At 39.2% G+C, this 14,206-nt stretch overlaps 1 protein-coding gene across 1 annotated transcript in view; it reads left to right on the forward strand.

Annotated features, from left to right (window-relative positions):
• The window catches only part of PHIP (pleckstrin homology domain interacting protein), a 217,830-nt gene that overhangs the window by 82,100 nt on the left and 121,524 nt on the right, over positions 1-14,206 (forward strand). Inside the window, exons 7-12 of the mRNA XM_019520451.1 lie at positions 7,354-7,424; positions 8,379-8,479; positions 8,567-8,607; positions 9,766-9,864; positions 11,676-11,829; positions 13,091-13,225. Of these exons, the coding sequence (XP_019375996.1) occupies positions 7,354-7,424; positions 8,379-8,479; positions 8,567-8,607; positions 9,766-9,864; positions 11,676-11,829; positions 13,091-13,225 (601 nt within the window). The remainder of the gene's footprint in view (positions 1-7,353; positions 7,425-8,378; positions 8,480-8,566; positions 8,608-9,765; positions 9,865-11,675; positions 11,830-13,090; positions 13,226-14,206) is intronic.

Here is a 14,206-nt window from a genome sequence, read left to right on the forward strand (position 1 = left end):
AGTGACCCATGGCCCCATGCCCCAGACAGCCACTGCTCTCTGCAGCCTGCCCTGGGTCAAGGCAGCAGGAGGACGTCCTATTCACTTGGTCCACAGCCTTCATGATTTCACAGAACTTCCCCTGGGGAGTGATTCTCTTTGAAATATTTAAGTAAACTCCAGAATTTTAATTAAAAAAAAAAAAAAAAAATTACTGTTGCATTTTTGGGATCATTTGCAGTTTCATTATATCCAAGAGAACCAGTCTTTACAAATGATTATCACAATTACTAGAGCCTAAGGTTGCCCTCTACTAATTAGGAGGCTAATGGTTGCTTTAAACTGTCATTGTTTAGAACCTGAATCAGCTATTTCTAAATAACTTTAGTATATTTTACACAAGTCTCTAAGAGTAATGTAACAGCATGGCATCCAGAAGTGACCTGGTACAGCATGAGAATTTAATGTAATGTCCTGGAATATTTCTTGAGTGAAATTTTACTTGAGTCAAAAAGGGCTTGCTTATGAAAATTTTTCCTTTATTTTTGTAAGTGAATTGTCTCATGTTTTTTCACTGAAATTATACTAAGCATTTCCAAGAGACTGGGAATTTACATTGTAGTAATTTATAATAAAATCTGTGAACCCATGAGATTTGTGTCAGAAGCAGACCAGAACTGTCAGTTGATGACTGATGAAGTGTGGCTCCACTTCTGAACAAAACCTTTCTGTTTTGCATCTATTTCCAGAACAGCAGAAAGAAGTTGCTCCATGTCATTAAAGAGAAAAAAATGGGTGAAAAATGCTTCGGTTGGTTTCGTCACCAAGCTTTCATAGGATATAGACAGATATAACTATTGTATTGATTTCAGCAGTGAAGCTGCTGCGTCTGCATGATTCTTTGATATTTAGTGAAGCAAAACTGCTCCAATTTCCTCTGCTTCAGGGTTAACATTAGAGCAATATAGAATACTTGCATCACTGCATGTATTATGACTAGATGCAGAGTCATGCAGACAGGGATACTGTTTAAGGAGTTTTTGTTTTACATTCTGTTCTTTTTTTGGTGGTGTTTTGGTTTTTTCAGGCTCCAACACATTACATGTTTTGTGTAATTAACTGCTTACCTACACAATAAATGTAGACATGCTACATATTTAAGTTACACAATAAAAATAGCCAACAATCCATAAAAAATGACCCACAAGCAGTAAAGCTATTGCTTGAAAAATATGGAAAATTTTTATAGGTGGTTTCTATCAAGTCTTAATTTGAACATGTGGCATGTTATACACAGGGTGATAGAGTTTGACCAGGTCCCGGAGTAGATTGCTTGCTCCCAGGCCTGTACGCACCTATGTTTGCTCCCACTATCTCTTCCCCTTGCTTCCGAGCTCCCCCACCCCCTGCAAGGGGTCTCTGTGGGATTCTCGCACTTAATTCTGGTGCCCTAGGCCAGGCACAGGAGCAGATGTCATGACTCGCTGCCTGTCCTTTCTAGCCATTAGCACCTCTGTGAAACCCAGAGTATATAAAAGGTATCCAGGTTGTAGCTGTATTGGTCTAGAGGAAGGAAAAAGCAGTCGAGGTTCATGGACAGAGGGGATATGTTTTATTGAACCAACAAGATTTTTGCAAAAACAAATTGTTTAATTGCAAGCTTTCGGGCACAAACACCCTTCATCAGACATCGGAGACAAGATTGTAAAAGTTTTGGGTAGAAATTAAAGTTCATATTTCATAGGATTTCACAGAGGAGTCAATAGATGGAAAAATGCTCTGGGTAGCAGTTCTTAGCTGATAAGGAGTCTCAGTTCTTGGAGTATATAAAAACACTCAAGTGACATGCTTTACTTGTCTGAAACAGGGAGCCATGGGAGAGGGAATTTGTTCAGAAACCTGTAGGGGGGCAAAACGGTTCGTAAGTTCCCTGGAGAGTTTGAGCCCTACTGCTGCTGCCATCCCTGCCCTTCACGCAAGTCTCCCCTTATCTGCACAAGGGTTGAAGGCAGCTCTTTCACCCAGGGGAGCCCAGCTGATGTCTCAGTCCCAGCACAGCTGCGAAGAGGGATGACAGCCCCTGCCAGCAACTGTCCACTTCTTGCTGGTGAGCACTGGCAGAGCAAGTTCCCAAGGTGCTTTTCCCCCTTCTGAATGGCTTGCCCTTTGAACATGAAGCTGGTCACATGGTGTGACAGTTTCCATTGAATGATAATGCTTATTGCTTGATGGAAGTAATACCTGACAGGGGCAGCTCTGGAGCTTTGTTGGGAAGGGTGGCAATATGCTATGGTGTCTTTCACATGGCACATCTTTTTCCCACAATTTAGCTGCTGGAAATTGGGGTACATGTTATAAGAGAAGAAATATGGTAATTGCAGTTTCTGCCATTGCTGGAGGGAAGTTAAAGTAACACTGTAGTGCTGTACATGGAGTTTCATAGTGTCTGGCTATGTGCACTTTTCTCTTTTTCCCTGACAGAGGCTTCAGCTGCAGAAGCTGTTACTCGGCTACTTTCCTACTTGTATTTTCACGGAAAACACTTTTTCTTCATTCTGCCTTTCCAAATAAAAGGTGCTTATCTTATTCAGGGACATTGTATATGACCAGTATGATAAGTCCAATAAATAAATAACAGTTGATGTGATGATAGTTTTCCCCTCTGTATTAAAGCAGCCAAAAAGTATGTCTGTCAGTATACAAGGTCTCCTTTTTTTGGCAAGGGGATTTCCTCCTCTTCCTCAACAGTGTGTGTGTTTGTGTGTGTGTGTGCAGTTTACATGTCCCTTCCGCCTCCCAACAGAGGCTCAGAACAGCTTGTGGTAAGAGAGCAAAACTTAAAAAGGCAAGTAGAATATTAGAAATCAGTGTATGTTCTAATATTAATAGAATATCAATAAAATACGAGAACTCAAAAGGGTAGCTTGGGTACAGATGCATTTTTATGCTTCAATATCGGATGGTGATGCAAGGAAAAAGAAAGGATTGAACGTTTTCAACTAATATTATAAATGTAGAAATTAGTGTGGGAGGATTGCACCGGGGAGGGGGCGGGAATAAGGAGTTGGAAATAACTTCATTTAAGGTCATTACCTCAGGGATATACATTACTTTATAACAGGATAACACAGCATTGGTCAATAGAATGGTGAATTTTCTCTCTAGTTATTCTGTTTTTTCCTTGTATCTACACAGGTTTGTAGCACCTCAAGGATTAAATGGCTGGACTTTCAGAGTGGTTTTGTAGAGCGGGGGTTGTCAACCGGGAGTATGTGAGAAGGCCCTAATGGATATGCACAGGCAGGCAGGGATGGAGCGCCACCATGCACCATCCTGCGTAGGTGCTGCCCGGCCGGGTGTGGGGTGGGGGGGAAGCTCACATGCGGCAGCTGCTGTTGTTCCTCATTCTGCCGTGTGCCTCCCCCGCCACCCCCTGCTCCATGTTAGGCCACTGGAGGTACACTGATCCAAAAAGGTTGAAAACCCCTGCTGTAGAGACCCAGGTCCTTCTCAAGTGTCCAGACTAGAATAGTGTTTCCTGTAACCTTTCTTACCCAAGCTGGAGAACTCTGACAAAAGATAAGAAGTGCAAAAATATTTTGACTGTGGCACCAAGTTAGCCATTCCCTCCATTCCATACCATTTCCCCCATGACTGCAGGTTGAAGCACAGTGTTAAAAGGCCATAGAAATCTCTTGCCCAGCCCCTTTCCTGTCATCCTACTCCATCTACTATGCTTCTGTAGTAGAACAGCACTAACATAGTCATACACAAGTTCTAGATAGAATCCTCAGGCCCAGATATACTGTCCATTTCACAGTACATCTCCCTGCCTTGTTTCCTAGTACAACAGATAGACCAGAGACTTTCTTTAAATGTCAAGGTTTGGATCTTGGTCCTGACCCATGAGGTCAGCGTGTTCAAGTCATACAGAAATATCTTTCAAATGAATCTTGAGGTTCTAGGAAACCCCATTGTAGGATCAGTCCATCTTGGATGCTCAGCCTGAATCTTCTCAGGGCAAGAAAACTACATGGCCATGTTTTCAGAGGGTACTCTCCATGGGAGAGTCCATCCCGATCTTTTCATGAGTATTGTTTTTCATCTGATGAGTAAAATCAAGAACAGTATTAGAGAAAGTGATAATATAGTTCTAGATCTGTCTGTTTTGTCCTGTCAACCATTTTGGAGATGGACAGAAAAAGAAGGAATAAACTCAGAAAGGGTGTAGCTGATGAGAGATTTAAGAGAAGGAAAAAGGTCCATCAGAGTAAATGGAAACATTAAACATTATTTTACTCCTTTTTAGTTTCAAGCTTAAATCTTTATAGTCCTATAAATCCTTGTTTAGAGAAAATCAGTAGGCAAGGCCAGAAGTTTTGAGCAGGGTAGCTACCAGTCAAAATGATCTTCCCTCCTAAAGTGGTTGCAATCTTCCCTTCTCCATGAGAGTGGTGGTCTTCTTGACTAATTGTGATCTACCACCAAATGACCCAACAGGTAGGAGGGCTGAATTAACACTGAAATATATTGATGTCTTAGTTATGCTTCAAGCTTCGTTTGCATCTGGTTTTAGAGATTTAGTTTTCCAAAATAGTACAGATTTCCAGTGGTGTTCTCACATTGGCAGGATCACAAAACAAAGACACTGGATGTCACCTGAGCGCCCCAAGGGATGGCAAGGTCGAAAGGTCATAAACTACTACAAGACTGTTTCAGGCTGGACATAAAGAAGAATTTCTTTACTGTCCGAGTCCCCAAGGTCTGGAACAGCCTGCCATCAGAGGTGGTTCAAGCACCTACATTGAACACCTTCAAGAGCAAATTGGATGCTTATCTTGCTGGGATCCTATGACCCCAGCTGACTTCCTGCCCTTTGGACGGGGGGCTGGATTCGATGATCTTCCGAGGTCCCTTCCAGCCCTAATGTCTATGAAATCTATGACACCTTGCAAAAGACTCCTATGTCCCTTCTCTCCTTTATTTTTGCCCAAAGGCTGTGAAAGATCATATGAGAACAGGCACCAGGGATTCCTACAGTCTTGTTTTGGACAAGGAGGCATTAGTTCTCAGGTCACCTGAAAAGGGCGTAGTATATCCCATCTTTGCTTCTTCAAGAATGGACATATTGTTGAAGGAGGGACTTGGAATCCTTGTGTGAGCCTCTGCATAGCTTTTGAGTAGAGCTGCACCAACTGCAGAAGTAGTATCCTTATTCTTGACTTCTAAACAAATGTAACTTTTGTTTATTCAGAGACCAGGGTAACACCGCAATATCTGAATCAGTATTTTCAAATTCCTTTAGATGAGCTTTGGTTAGGCTTGATAATTCAGGCATTTGGAGATCTTATCGGCCTTGCATTCTTAAAGCCATGGGAAAGAGAGAGTTTTTGTCTAGTTCTTTTTAACAGCAGCCCATCTTCTACATACGCTTGGAAGTGAAGAAAGCTTCTTTACGAGTCCTTAAATTGGCTCTCATTACCCCTACTGGGCATAGATTTTGAACAGTTTATAGTGTTCTAGTACCTTTTAACCATTATAGTGGTTATTCTGTTGATGACCTCAGTTTTCAAGCTGTTGTTTAGAAGTACTCACCTTGAGATATAAGGGCTATACTTTCCATAAAATTAAAGTATTCACAATCAAGTCTGCATGCAGCAGCTGCCTGGTTCTCTCTTCATACTTTCTCTAAATTCTGCAAGCTGGATGTAAAATGAATGGATACCACCTTTTTGGGTAGGGATGCTCCATATTGTAGTGCCTAAAAAAAAGTTGTAATGTTCTGAATATAATAGTTCTCTCACCCCGAGTGGCTGCTGCTATGAAAGTCCCCTGTGTCACACATTTTGAATCTCATTAATAGTAAGAATTACCCAACATTTCCTAGGTATTTTCTTAGAATAATGAAGTTTATAGAACGTACCCAGTTGCAATGGCTGCCTGTTTGGGAATTGCATACAGCAATTAATTGGTATTCAGAATTTGTTTGTTCGCTACATTCTTTGCTTTGCATGAACACAGGTACTAAAGTGTACTTAAAAAAGCTTAAAGTGTCCTTGGTGTGTTAGAGTAATAATTGTCAGGCTTTTTAGAAGTGATGAAGAGGCTCAATCTGCCTCAGTGGCTGCGTGGATCTCTGGGACGTGTTACTCAAAAAAAGGAATTTTTCAGATAAGTAATGAATACTTTTTTCTGTATTCTGTTAGCTGAAATCCTACCTATTTTAAGGCTGGTTGCAGATGTTAAAAAACAAAAAATGGCGCTTTAAACTCCGTGTGCTCCTGTGCCAAGCTTAGCACATGCCCAGAAGAGGCATCGTGTTAGTTGGAACTGGCTCGCCTGATGTCTCTATAGATTGAGCACTTTAGTGGGTTTTTTTGGTGCTTTTATCTAATAGCTGATTCACTTGGATTTAGATAAAAATGCCAAAAAGCTCTGCTGAAGTGCCCAGTCTGTACAGATGCTGCAGATCTGGGTCAGACTAACATGCTGCTGCTTCCGGTAAAGCATAGGGTTTTGTGTGTTTTGTTTTTTTTTTTAATATCTGCAAGCAGCCTACATGTGTAAGAAATCTACAACAACAATGTGTAGTCTACGTTTTTCCTTTCTTTAGCATAGCTTGCCAGTGAAATGTTATAGCGCTGTTGCTGCACCTTGTGTGCAGAATGAACATGAGTGTTGAGGGAGAAAAAATACAGATTTTCTTTACTCTTACCTGAAAGCTAGATTATTAAAATCCTGTTTTAGTTTTTACTTCTATGTGTATATCAGGTTTTGAAATGCTTAAAGGGAAGAAATGGAGTAGAAGAATAGATGAGAACTACATGGGAATTCAAAATGCTAATTTAAATTTGGGAATAATAAGATGTTAATGCCACTTAAGGATACATATTTTTCTTAAACTAGCCAGCTTGCATAAACGAGTATTAACATATTTCTTTACACCAAATGTTTTTATTAGAGAACTTTTAATTTTTGTTTTCCTTTAATTCTTCAAAGAAGCCTGTTTGTTGTTTTACAATTAGTATGGGGAAGAGTTGGTCATGTATTATTTAAGACTAAACTTAATAGTTAACCACAAGTCTCTCCCCTCACTTGTTCTCTTTTGTTCTCTCTTCCTTTTTTTAATAACAAAAAACTCCATAATGAACTATCTCTGTGATCCCAGAACTCTGTTACATGCATAATTTTGTCTACATGAGCCATTGTTATATCCTAAAGATCAGATCATGAAGCATGACACTAAATTGTTTATAGATGGGCAGCCATCTGTTCTTTTATGTTTAATTTTGTTTTTCTGTGCTTAGTTTTGAGAGAGTTGTTTCTGCAAGTAACCCCCTTAGGATATTATTTTACTTATTTTTATATTTGTAGTCCAAGGCCAGCAAAGTTTACAGAACGCCCTCGGCCGGGAGTCCAGATGATCTGTTCTTCTTTTAGTGCTGGTACAGAGTTTTCTTTATTCTTCTTTAATGTATAAACTTTATAACAAGGCATATGAGGTGTAAAGCAGACCATAGTATAGTACAGTAGTATGACTTCTTTTGATGTTTGGATGAGATTAAGGGGTGGGGATAAGAGCACTTGATAGGGATAATAGATTTTCATAATCTGTACATAAATACTTGTTATATAGGCATCTTTGGGAATCAGTTGATATAAACATTGCTAATACATTTTTGTGACCTGTAGCTTTCTTTAAGTTTAGTATTTCTTGATAATAAGGGAGATAATAAAAAAAAACCCCTGGCTTATGTTTTGGCTTGGACAAGAAGCATCAATTTCCAAACTCTGGAAGAATTTGAATTTTTCTTGGTCACTAGAAGAAACATGATTTTTCAAAATTTAGCTAAGGCAGTACAAACAAAATTGCTAAATTGTCCAAGATGTATTTTCAAGACATTCACAAGTTTACCTTCTTATTAAATTTCATTGCAACTTTAACTTGTAAATACCTTAACTATTTTTTTTCTTTTGAGAATGGACTTAATTTCCCAAGTCACTTACGCTTTTGAAGATTCTACTTCTAATGACTAGAGAAAATTTTAAAAATTCCGTATTAATTTGAAATTTAATTTTCTTTTCCACAGATCTTCTAAAAGCAGTCCTACAATTGTTTTGCCTATTAAAAGTTACTTAATATGTAGCCATCGTTGTTTTGAGGAAAAAATTAGGATTATCTAGTCATTGTGACATAAATAATGTAAACGGTATGACAAGCTCAGTGTAACAGATTTTTTGTGTAGCTTGAAATTTGACATAAAAATTAAACAATTAAAAGCAGTAAATGTAAATTTAGGAAAGATGAATTCTATACATTCAAGAGCTTTGTCATTATTCAGATAATGTTACCTTTCCTTTTTACTCATGACTTGTTTATTTGTGTTTGTCCCTCTCAGGTGGAATGTTTCTGGCCACTGGAAGTACAGATCACGTCATTAGGGTTTATTTCTTTGGATCAGGTCAGCCAGAGAAGATATCAGAGTTGGAGTTTCATACTGTAAATACTATTTAAAAATACATAAGTATCTGATTAAAATGCACTGATAGTTTGGAATCACTGTTAATTTCTTTCTTCTTTACATAGGATAAAGTTGACAGCATTCAGTTTTCTAACAGTAGTAATAGGTAAGTAAATGAACGTTTGAATGGTTTTTTTACTTCAGAGCAGGCTTTCCAGCTTTATTAAAACTACCAAATGTCAGCTGTTTTCTACAGTTCACTATAAATATTCTGTTGTATCCTTTGTAGTTTTCTGTATTTTTTTATGTTGTAGATGTCCTTCTAATAGTGATAACTCAAAAGTTACCAAATACCTTTATTTAAAACAATAATGGTATAACTTTTATAATTATTGTCTCCCATTACAAAAAAAGCATAATCATTATTTAACGACCAGTTTTTGTGTTGTCAGGATATGGCAAAAGCTTGGCAGAGTTCAGAATTATTTCTAATATAGTACTTTACTCATCCTAGCTGGTTCTTTTAATCAGTTGTGACTTGATTTAAGGCAAAATTAATCCAAGCATAGGCCTACCTAAAGACTTGGGCGTTTTGTCTGTTTTGAATATTTTGATACGACTGTTCTTCAGAATTTTTTGGATCCATGGCACAGAAGATGCTAAAGAAAGAAATTAGGTTTCATTGACAGTGAATTATTTTGGGAGGTGGATTTTTAATATAGGGTTTTTTTGTATTATAAATAGCTTTAATGGACCTTGGGGAAACTTCACCATAATCATCTGCAATTTGAGTTGTAAAGGAGAAATGGTTAGTTTAGATACCGTGACAGTTAGAAAATATGCAGTACCAAATTACTTGAGAAATAGGTTTTGCATGTACAAATTAGGTGTCTATTTTTCCAGGTTAACTCATCCTGGCATTATGCACTACTTAACCTCTGAATTTAGACTGTTTCCAGTGAGGGGACAATTGTATAGAATCCACATAGTGTTGTTTCTAAGCTAGTCTCATGTATGGCAATTTCCAAGATTAGTAGTTGACCAGAAGGTGGAAGGGTACCATACAAATCCATGTGCAACTAGCATATTTGGGAAGTTATTTCTGGCTGTAGTTCAGGAGGAGGAATACAATTTACCAATCTTATGTCTGTCTTAGATGTATGAAGTGGGCTCCATTAAAAATCATCAGCGCAGAATTTTGGAAATACTATATGTTGGTAGATTTATGTAGTAATATATTACAGATTTAAACAATAGGAATGAATTGCATACTGTCCTCCTTACCTGTATATGATATTGAGGTGTGACTTCTTCTTTTGGGTAGGTTTGTAAGTGGAAGTCGTGATGGGACAGCACGTATCTGGCAATTTAAGCGAAGGGAATGGAAGAGTATTTTGTTAGACATGGCTACTCGTCCGGCAGGGTAAGTTATACGAAACAGATTGCTATCACAGTATCTGTGGTGCATATTGGAAACTTGTTCAACCCAAATGTTCGATGCGTCAGTTGAATAACTTCAGAATGCTTAAGTGTGGATCGTGTTGTATTGGCGTCGACTTTCCAATTTTATTTTTTAGATATCTGACCAGATATTCAGCTGTTCAAATTAGCTCACCTGACATATACTTTAGCTCTTGTTACCAAGACATTTAAAAAGCCTTGCTTTTTAAACCCTTCAAGCCAGGGTTGGCCATCTGTGGTATGGGAAACTGCTGTGTGTGGCATGCAAGCTTCAGGCACCTTTTTCAGTGCCCCATTGTGCAAACTCTTTATCAGGTATACTTCTGCGGGGGTGAGGATCAGAATGCCATTGAGAGAAGGTCAGGGATTTGAGACAAACCTGTCAAAAAGGTGACTACCATTGCTCAAGGGATGAATCAAGCCAGACTTTCTAGATATCTGCATTAAAATTCGTAGCTAGGTTTTTGGAACCAGGGTGGAAAGGTCCAGCTTTGCTTAAAAATATGGGCAGTATCACAACACTAGGTGATGGATAATCTGAATTGACAAAAACATTGTCTTGCTGGTATAATAAGCAAGTCTTAAAAGGATTTGCTGGTACAGCTATACTGCAAACCCTTCCCTTTTTTAAATAATGTCAAGCCTGTAGATAAGTTGAGGTGGACTGATTTTGGTACTTTAGATCCCAAAGATGTAGCTTTAAATAAGCTCTCTCTCCATTACATTGAGGTCTGTAGCATAGAGGTACCTTTCCTGTCTCATGTCTTGGTAAGTGTTAACACTGTTCCACCTGCCATGTCCCTCCACCCTCCCCTCCCTTTTCTTTCCCACTCTCCCAAAGGTCCTTGTAAGGCATAGGACCACCTGGAGGGATAACAACTGAATGTACTCCCAACACTTTACAGAAATAGTCTCTGGGATGGGAGGAGTGTTTTAAAGTTTATAAATTTGGAAATAATAAGAAACGCATACAAATTATAATCCAAAATCGTTAATAAACATGACATTTGAGATGAGCTACTCTTTCAGGCGTAATGGGAGGGAGGTAAGGCTCTGAACAGTGGGTGAAATCCTGGCCACATTGAGGTCAGTGGGTTTTCCCAGTGACACTGATGGAGCTTGGACTTCACCTGTTGCCGTAAGTGAGGCTGTGTCCTACAAAATTCTTTGCATATAAGACGTTGTGGAGTTCCATGTTCGTTACCTTAGACCTTTTTCGTTTGAAGGTGACCTTCTTCTCCCCTCTCTCCAACCCCAGCAATATGATTGACAGAGCCTTAGGACAATACTTTTTTTACATATAATCACCAATAATAGAGGTTCCGTAAGCCAAAATTGCCTATGTATGCAGACTGTTTTTTTTCTTCAGATTTTTCTACCTTGCTACATGTCCCATTCGATTTACATAGGTTGAAGTGGTATCAGAGGGCACTATGTGAAGATAAAAATTACACAGATGCATCAGTGTGGCCTGTGAAACCTGCTGCTGCTTAGAATACCACTTTATGAATTACTTTAAGAACACTGAATTGTTTTTTTTCTGGTTGGGCATGTATTGTTGCACTTATTTCCATCATATGTCTAATTTTTCAGTTGTGCATGTTGTTGCAGAAATGTATTATTGCCTTCAGTAGGAAATGTAAACACTGAAAAATTTGCAATTCTGAGTCTGTTTATATAAAAAAAAAAAAAAAAAACGTTTCTGGACAAAGGGAAAGGTTTGGCAAATTAATTTTAATTGTTTTGAAACTCCTTTTTGCTATTTACTTTTAGACAAAGTCTGCAAGGAGTAGAAGACAAAATCACAAAACTGAAAGTAACAATGGTGGCATGGGACCGCCATGACAACTCTGTTATAACTGCAGTTAATAACATGACTCTAAAAGTTTGGAATTCTTTCACTGGCCAACTTATTCATGTCCTTATGGTAAGGTTCTTGATCTTATTTTCAACATGAAAATGCATACCATGTTTGAGGCCAGTAAAACTTACTCCATATCTCCCTTTTTGAAGGTCACCATAACACACCTTGCCAATTATTAGCTGTAGATGTTAATTTTTTTTTGTTTCAATCGAAATCTAATTTAGAAATACACATACCGATACTTACCCTGAACTAACATTTCAGAGATTTGCCGTGCTTGCTTTGGAGATATAAGTGTGCATAAGTGAGAAAGGAGACACCATTCTTGGTTTTGCTGTCTTGAAATTATTGGCAATGTGAATTGTTATTCTTACGTAATAAAGAAGTAAGAATTTTCTGTGCATAAATATTCCCATACCTCTTTTTCTTGCTATACAAATATACAGAATCTTTGGTACTGCTGTGAAAGTCTGACTTGGGGTGCATTAATTCCTCTGTTGCATCACAGAAACCAGTCCTTGTAACACCCTCATCTTTTGGGCATGAAATAATTATTTTACATTTACTTACACTACTCTTCCTGAGGCCCCCTCTACCTGTGCAGGTAAATGCATGATTGGATTTAATGTGTGATCCATACAATCACTCCTGCCTTGCCACATGTACGTGGTGGGAGGCACAATTGTGGGATTGCACATTAGAGCTAATCGCATCTTATTACCAGTGTAGAGGGAGCCCAGTCCTGGGTTTCCCTGCATCTACGAGAAGCAGACACCCACAGCTGGGAGCCCTCTTTGCTGACTGGGCTCCTGTCCATGGGGGACCACATGCAGCTGGGACTGAGAGTCCCTGCATCTGGCGGGGCTCCCACCTACCTACTCTGAGCCTGGGGGATTGTGGATCCTGTGATCCCCTAGGCTTGGGGGGTATGTGAAATCCTTGGTCTCACATAGAGCTGTTTGGTCCTGGCTGTGCCTCCCTGCAGCTGGAACTGAGAGTCTCACAGCTAATGGAGCTCTGGGTCTCAGCTGTGAGGACCCAGGGATCCCACAGCTGGCATGCTCATAATAATGTATTTCAAATTGTCCTGAGAGAGAACAGAGAAGAATATTGGATGAAGGGCCACAAAGAGAAAAGCTAAGCTAGTAGAGTTGTCAAACTGCTGTTGTATGTTTGACATTTTTATATAGGTTCACATTGTTATGACCTATTTGCATGTTTATACTGCTGATACTATAGTGATAATTGTATCTGTTTATATAATTTCAGCCATTCTTTTTTTATTCTCAACAGCACATTTAAAATAATATATATTTAATTTCAGGGACATGAGGATGAAGTGTTTGTTCTTGAACCTCATCCATTTGATCCTAGAGTTCTCTTCTCTGCTGGCCATGATGGCAATGTCATAGTCTGGGATCTGGCAAGAGGGGTCAAAATTAGGTCTTACTTCAACATGGTAACTATCCTTTATTTACTTATTACAGAAATACGTTGAGCTACTTTTCTATATTTTTTCACTGTAGTAATCCTCTACAACTATGTGGGGCAGTTGGTGCACATGTGTGTGGCTGGAGGGGCAAAGAGGGTGACATCCTGGCTTCATTGAAGTGAATAGTAAACTCCTGTTTTACCTATAACTTTACCAAAACTTAACTTGATTGGTGACTTCATCATCTGAATATCTGTCTGTGCATATGCCTCACTTGCACAAAATCAGAGTCTTTTGAATAGCACTGGCTGGAGTTGTGTGTGTCTTGTACCTCCTTGTTCTTCTATATGAAAGCATAAATGGCAGAGAATCCCTTATTCTCTGTCAGTTGTCTTGCTTGTTCATTGCACCAGGTTGGAAACTGCTTAGTAGCTGAATTCCATCTTAATTTGGTTCTTAACTCCAGCTGGGAGAAATCACCAAGACAAACCTGACCTGGGAGCTAAACAAAGCCTAGCATCTTCCTTCAATTGCAAAGGCTTACTGATCTGTCTCATCAGATGAGGCATTAGTAGTACCAGTCCTGGATGATTTTTGTCACTTCAGGACCTCCTTAGGACAGTTGCAGAGATTCTGATGATACAAATGTAGGCTGCTTACAGATGTAGCCCCCACTTTGCCCCCCCCAAAAAAAAACAAACCCCAAACCAAAAATGACACTTTACTTTAAACTCTGCGTGCCCCTGTTTTGAGCCCAGCACATGCCCTGTGCTCAGTGTTAGCTTGAAAGGGCATTAGGAGCATTAGAGGCATCCTGTTATTTTGACCCAGCTCGCCCAACATCTGTATGGGCTGGCCACTTAGGGGGGTGGGTTTGGTGCTTTTATCTAAAGTTTGAAGCACCTAATTTATACAAATGCTGTGGAGTGGAGTCCAAATAACGTGGTCTCTTTCACTAAAGAGCATTTTTGTTTTGTTCTGGCTTTTTTGCGGGGGGGGGGGGGTTCT

The sequence above is a fragment of the Gavialis gangeticus genome, unplaced genomic scaffold (assembly GCF_001723915.1).
Source record: "Gavialis gangeticus isolate Ggan-Ray unplaced genomic scaffold, GavGan_comp1, whole genome shotgun sequence".
NCBI classification, from domain to species: Eukaryota; Metazoa; Chordata; order Crocodylia; family Gavialidae; genus Gavialis; species Gavialis gangeticus.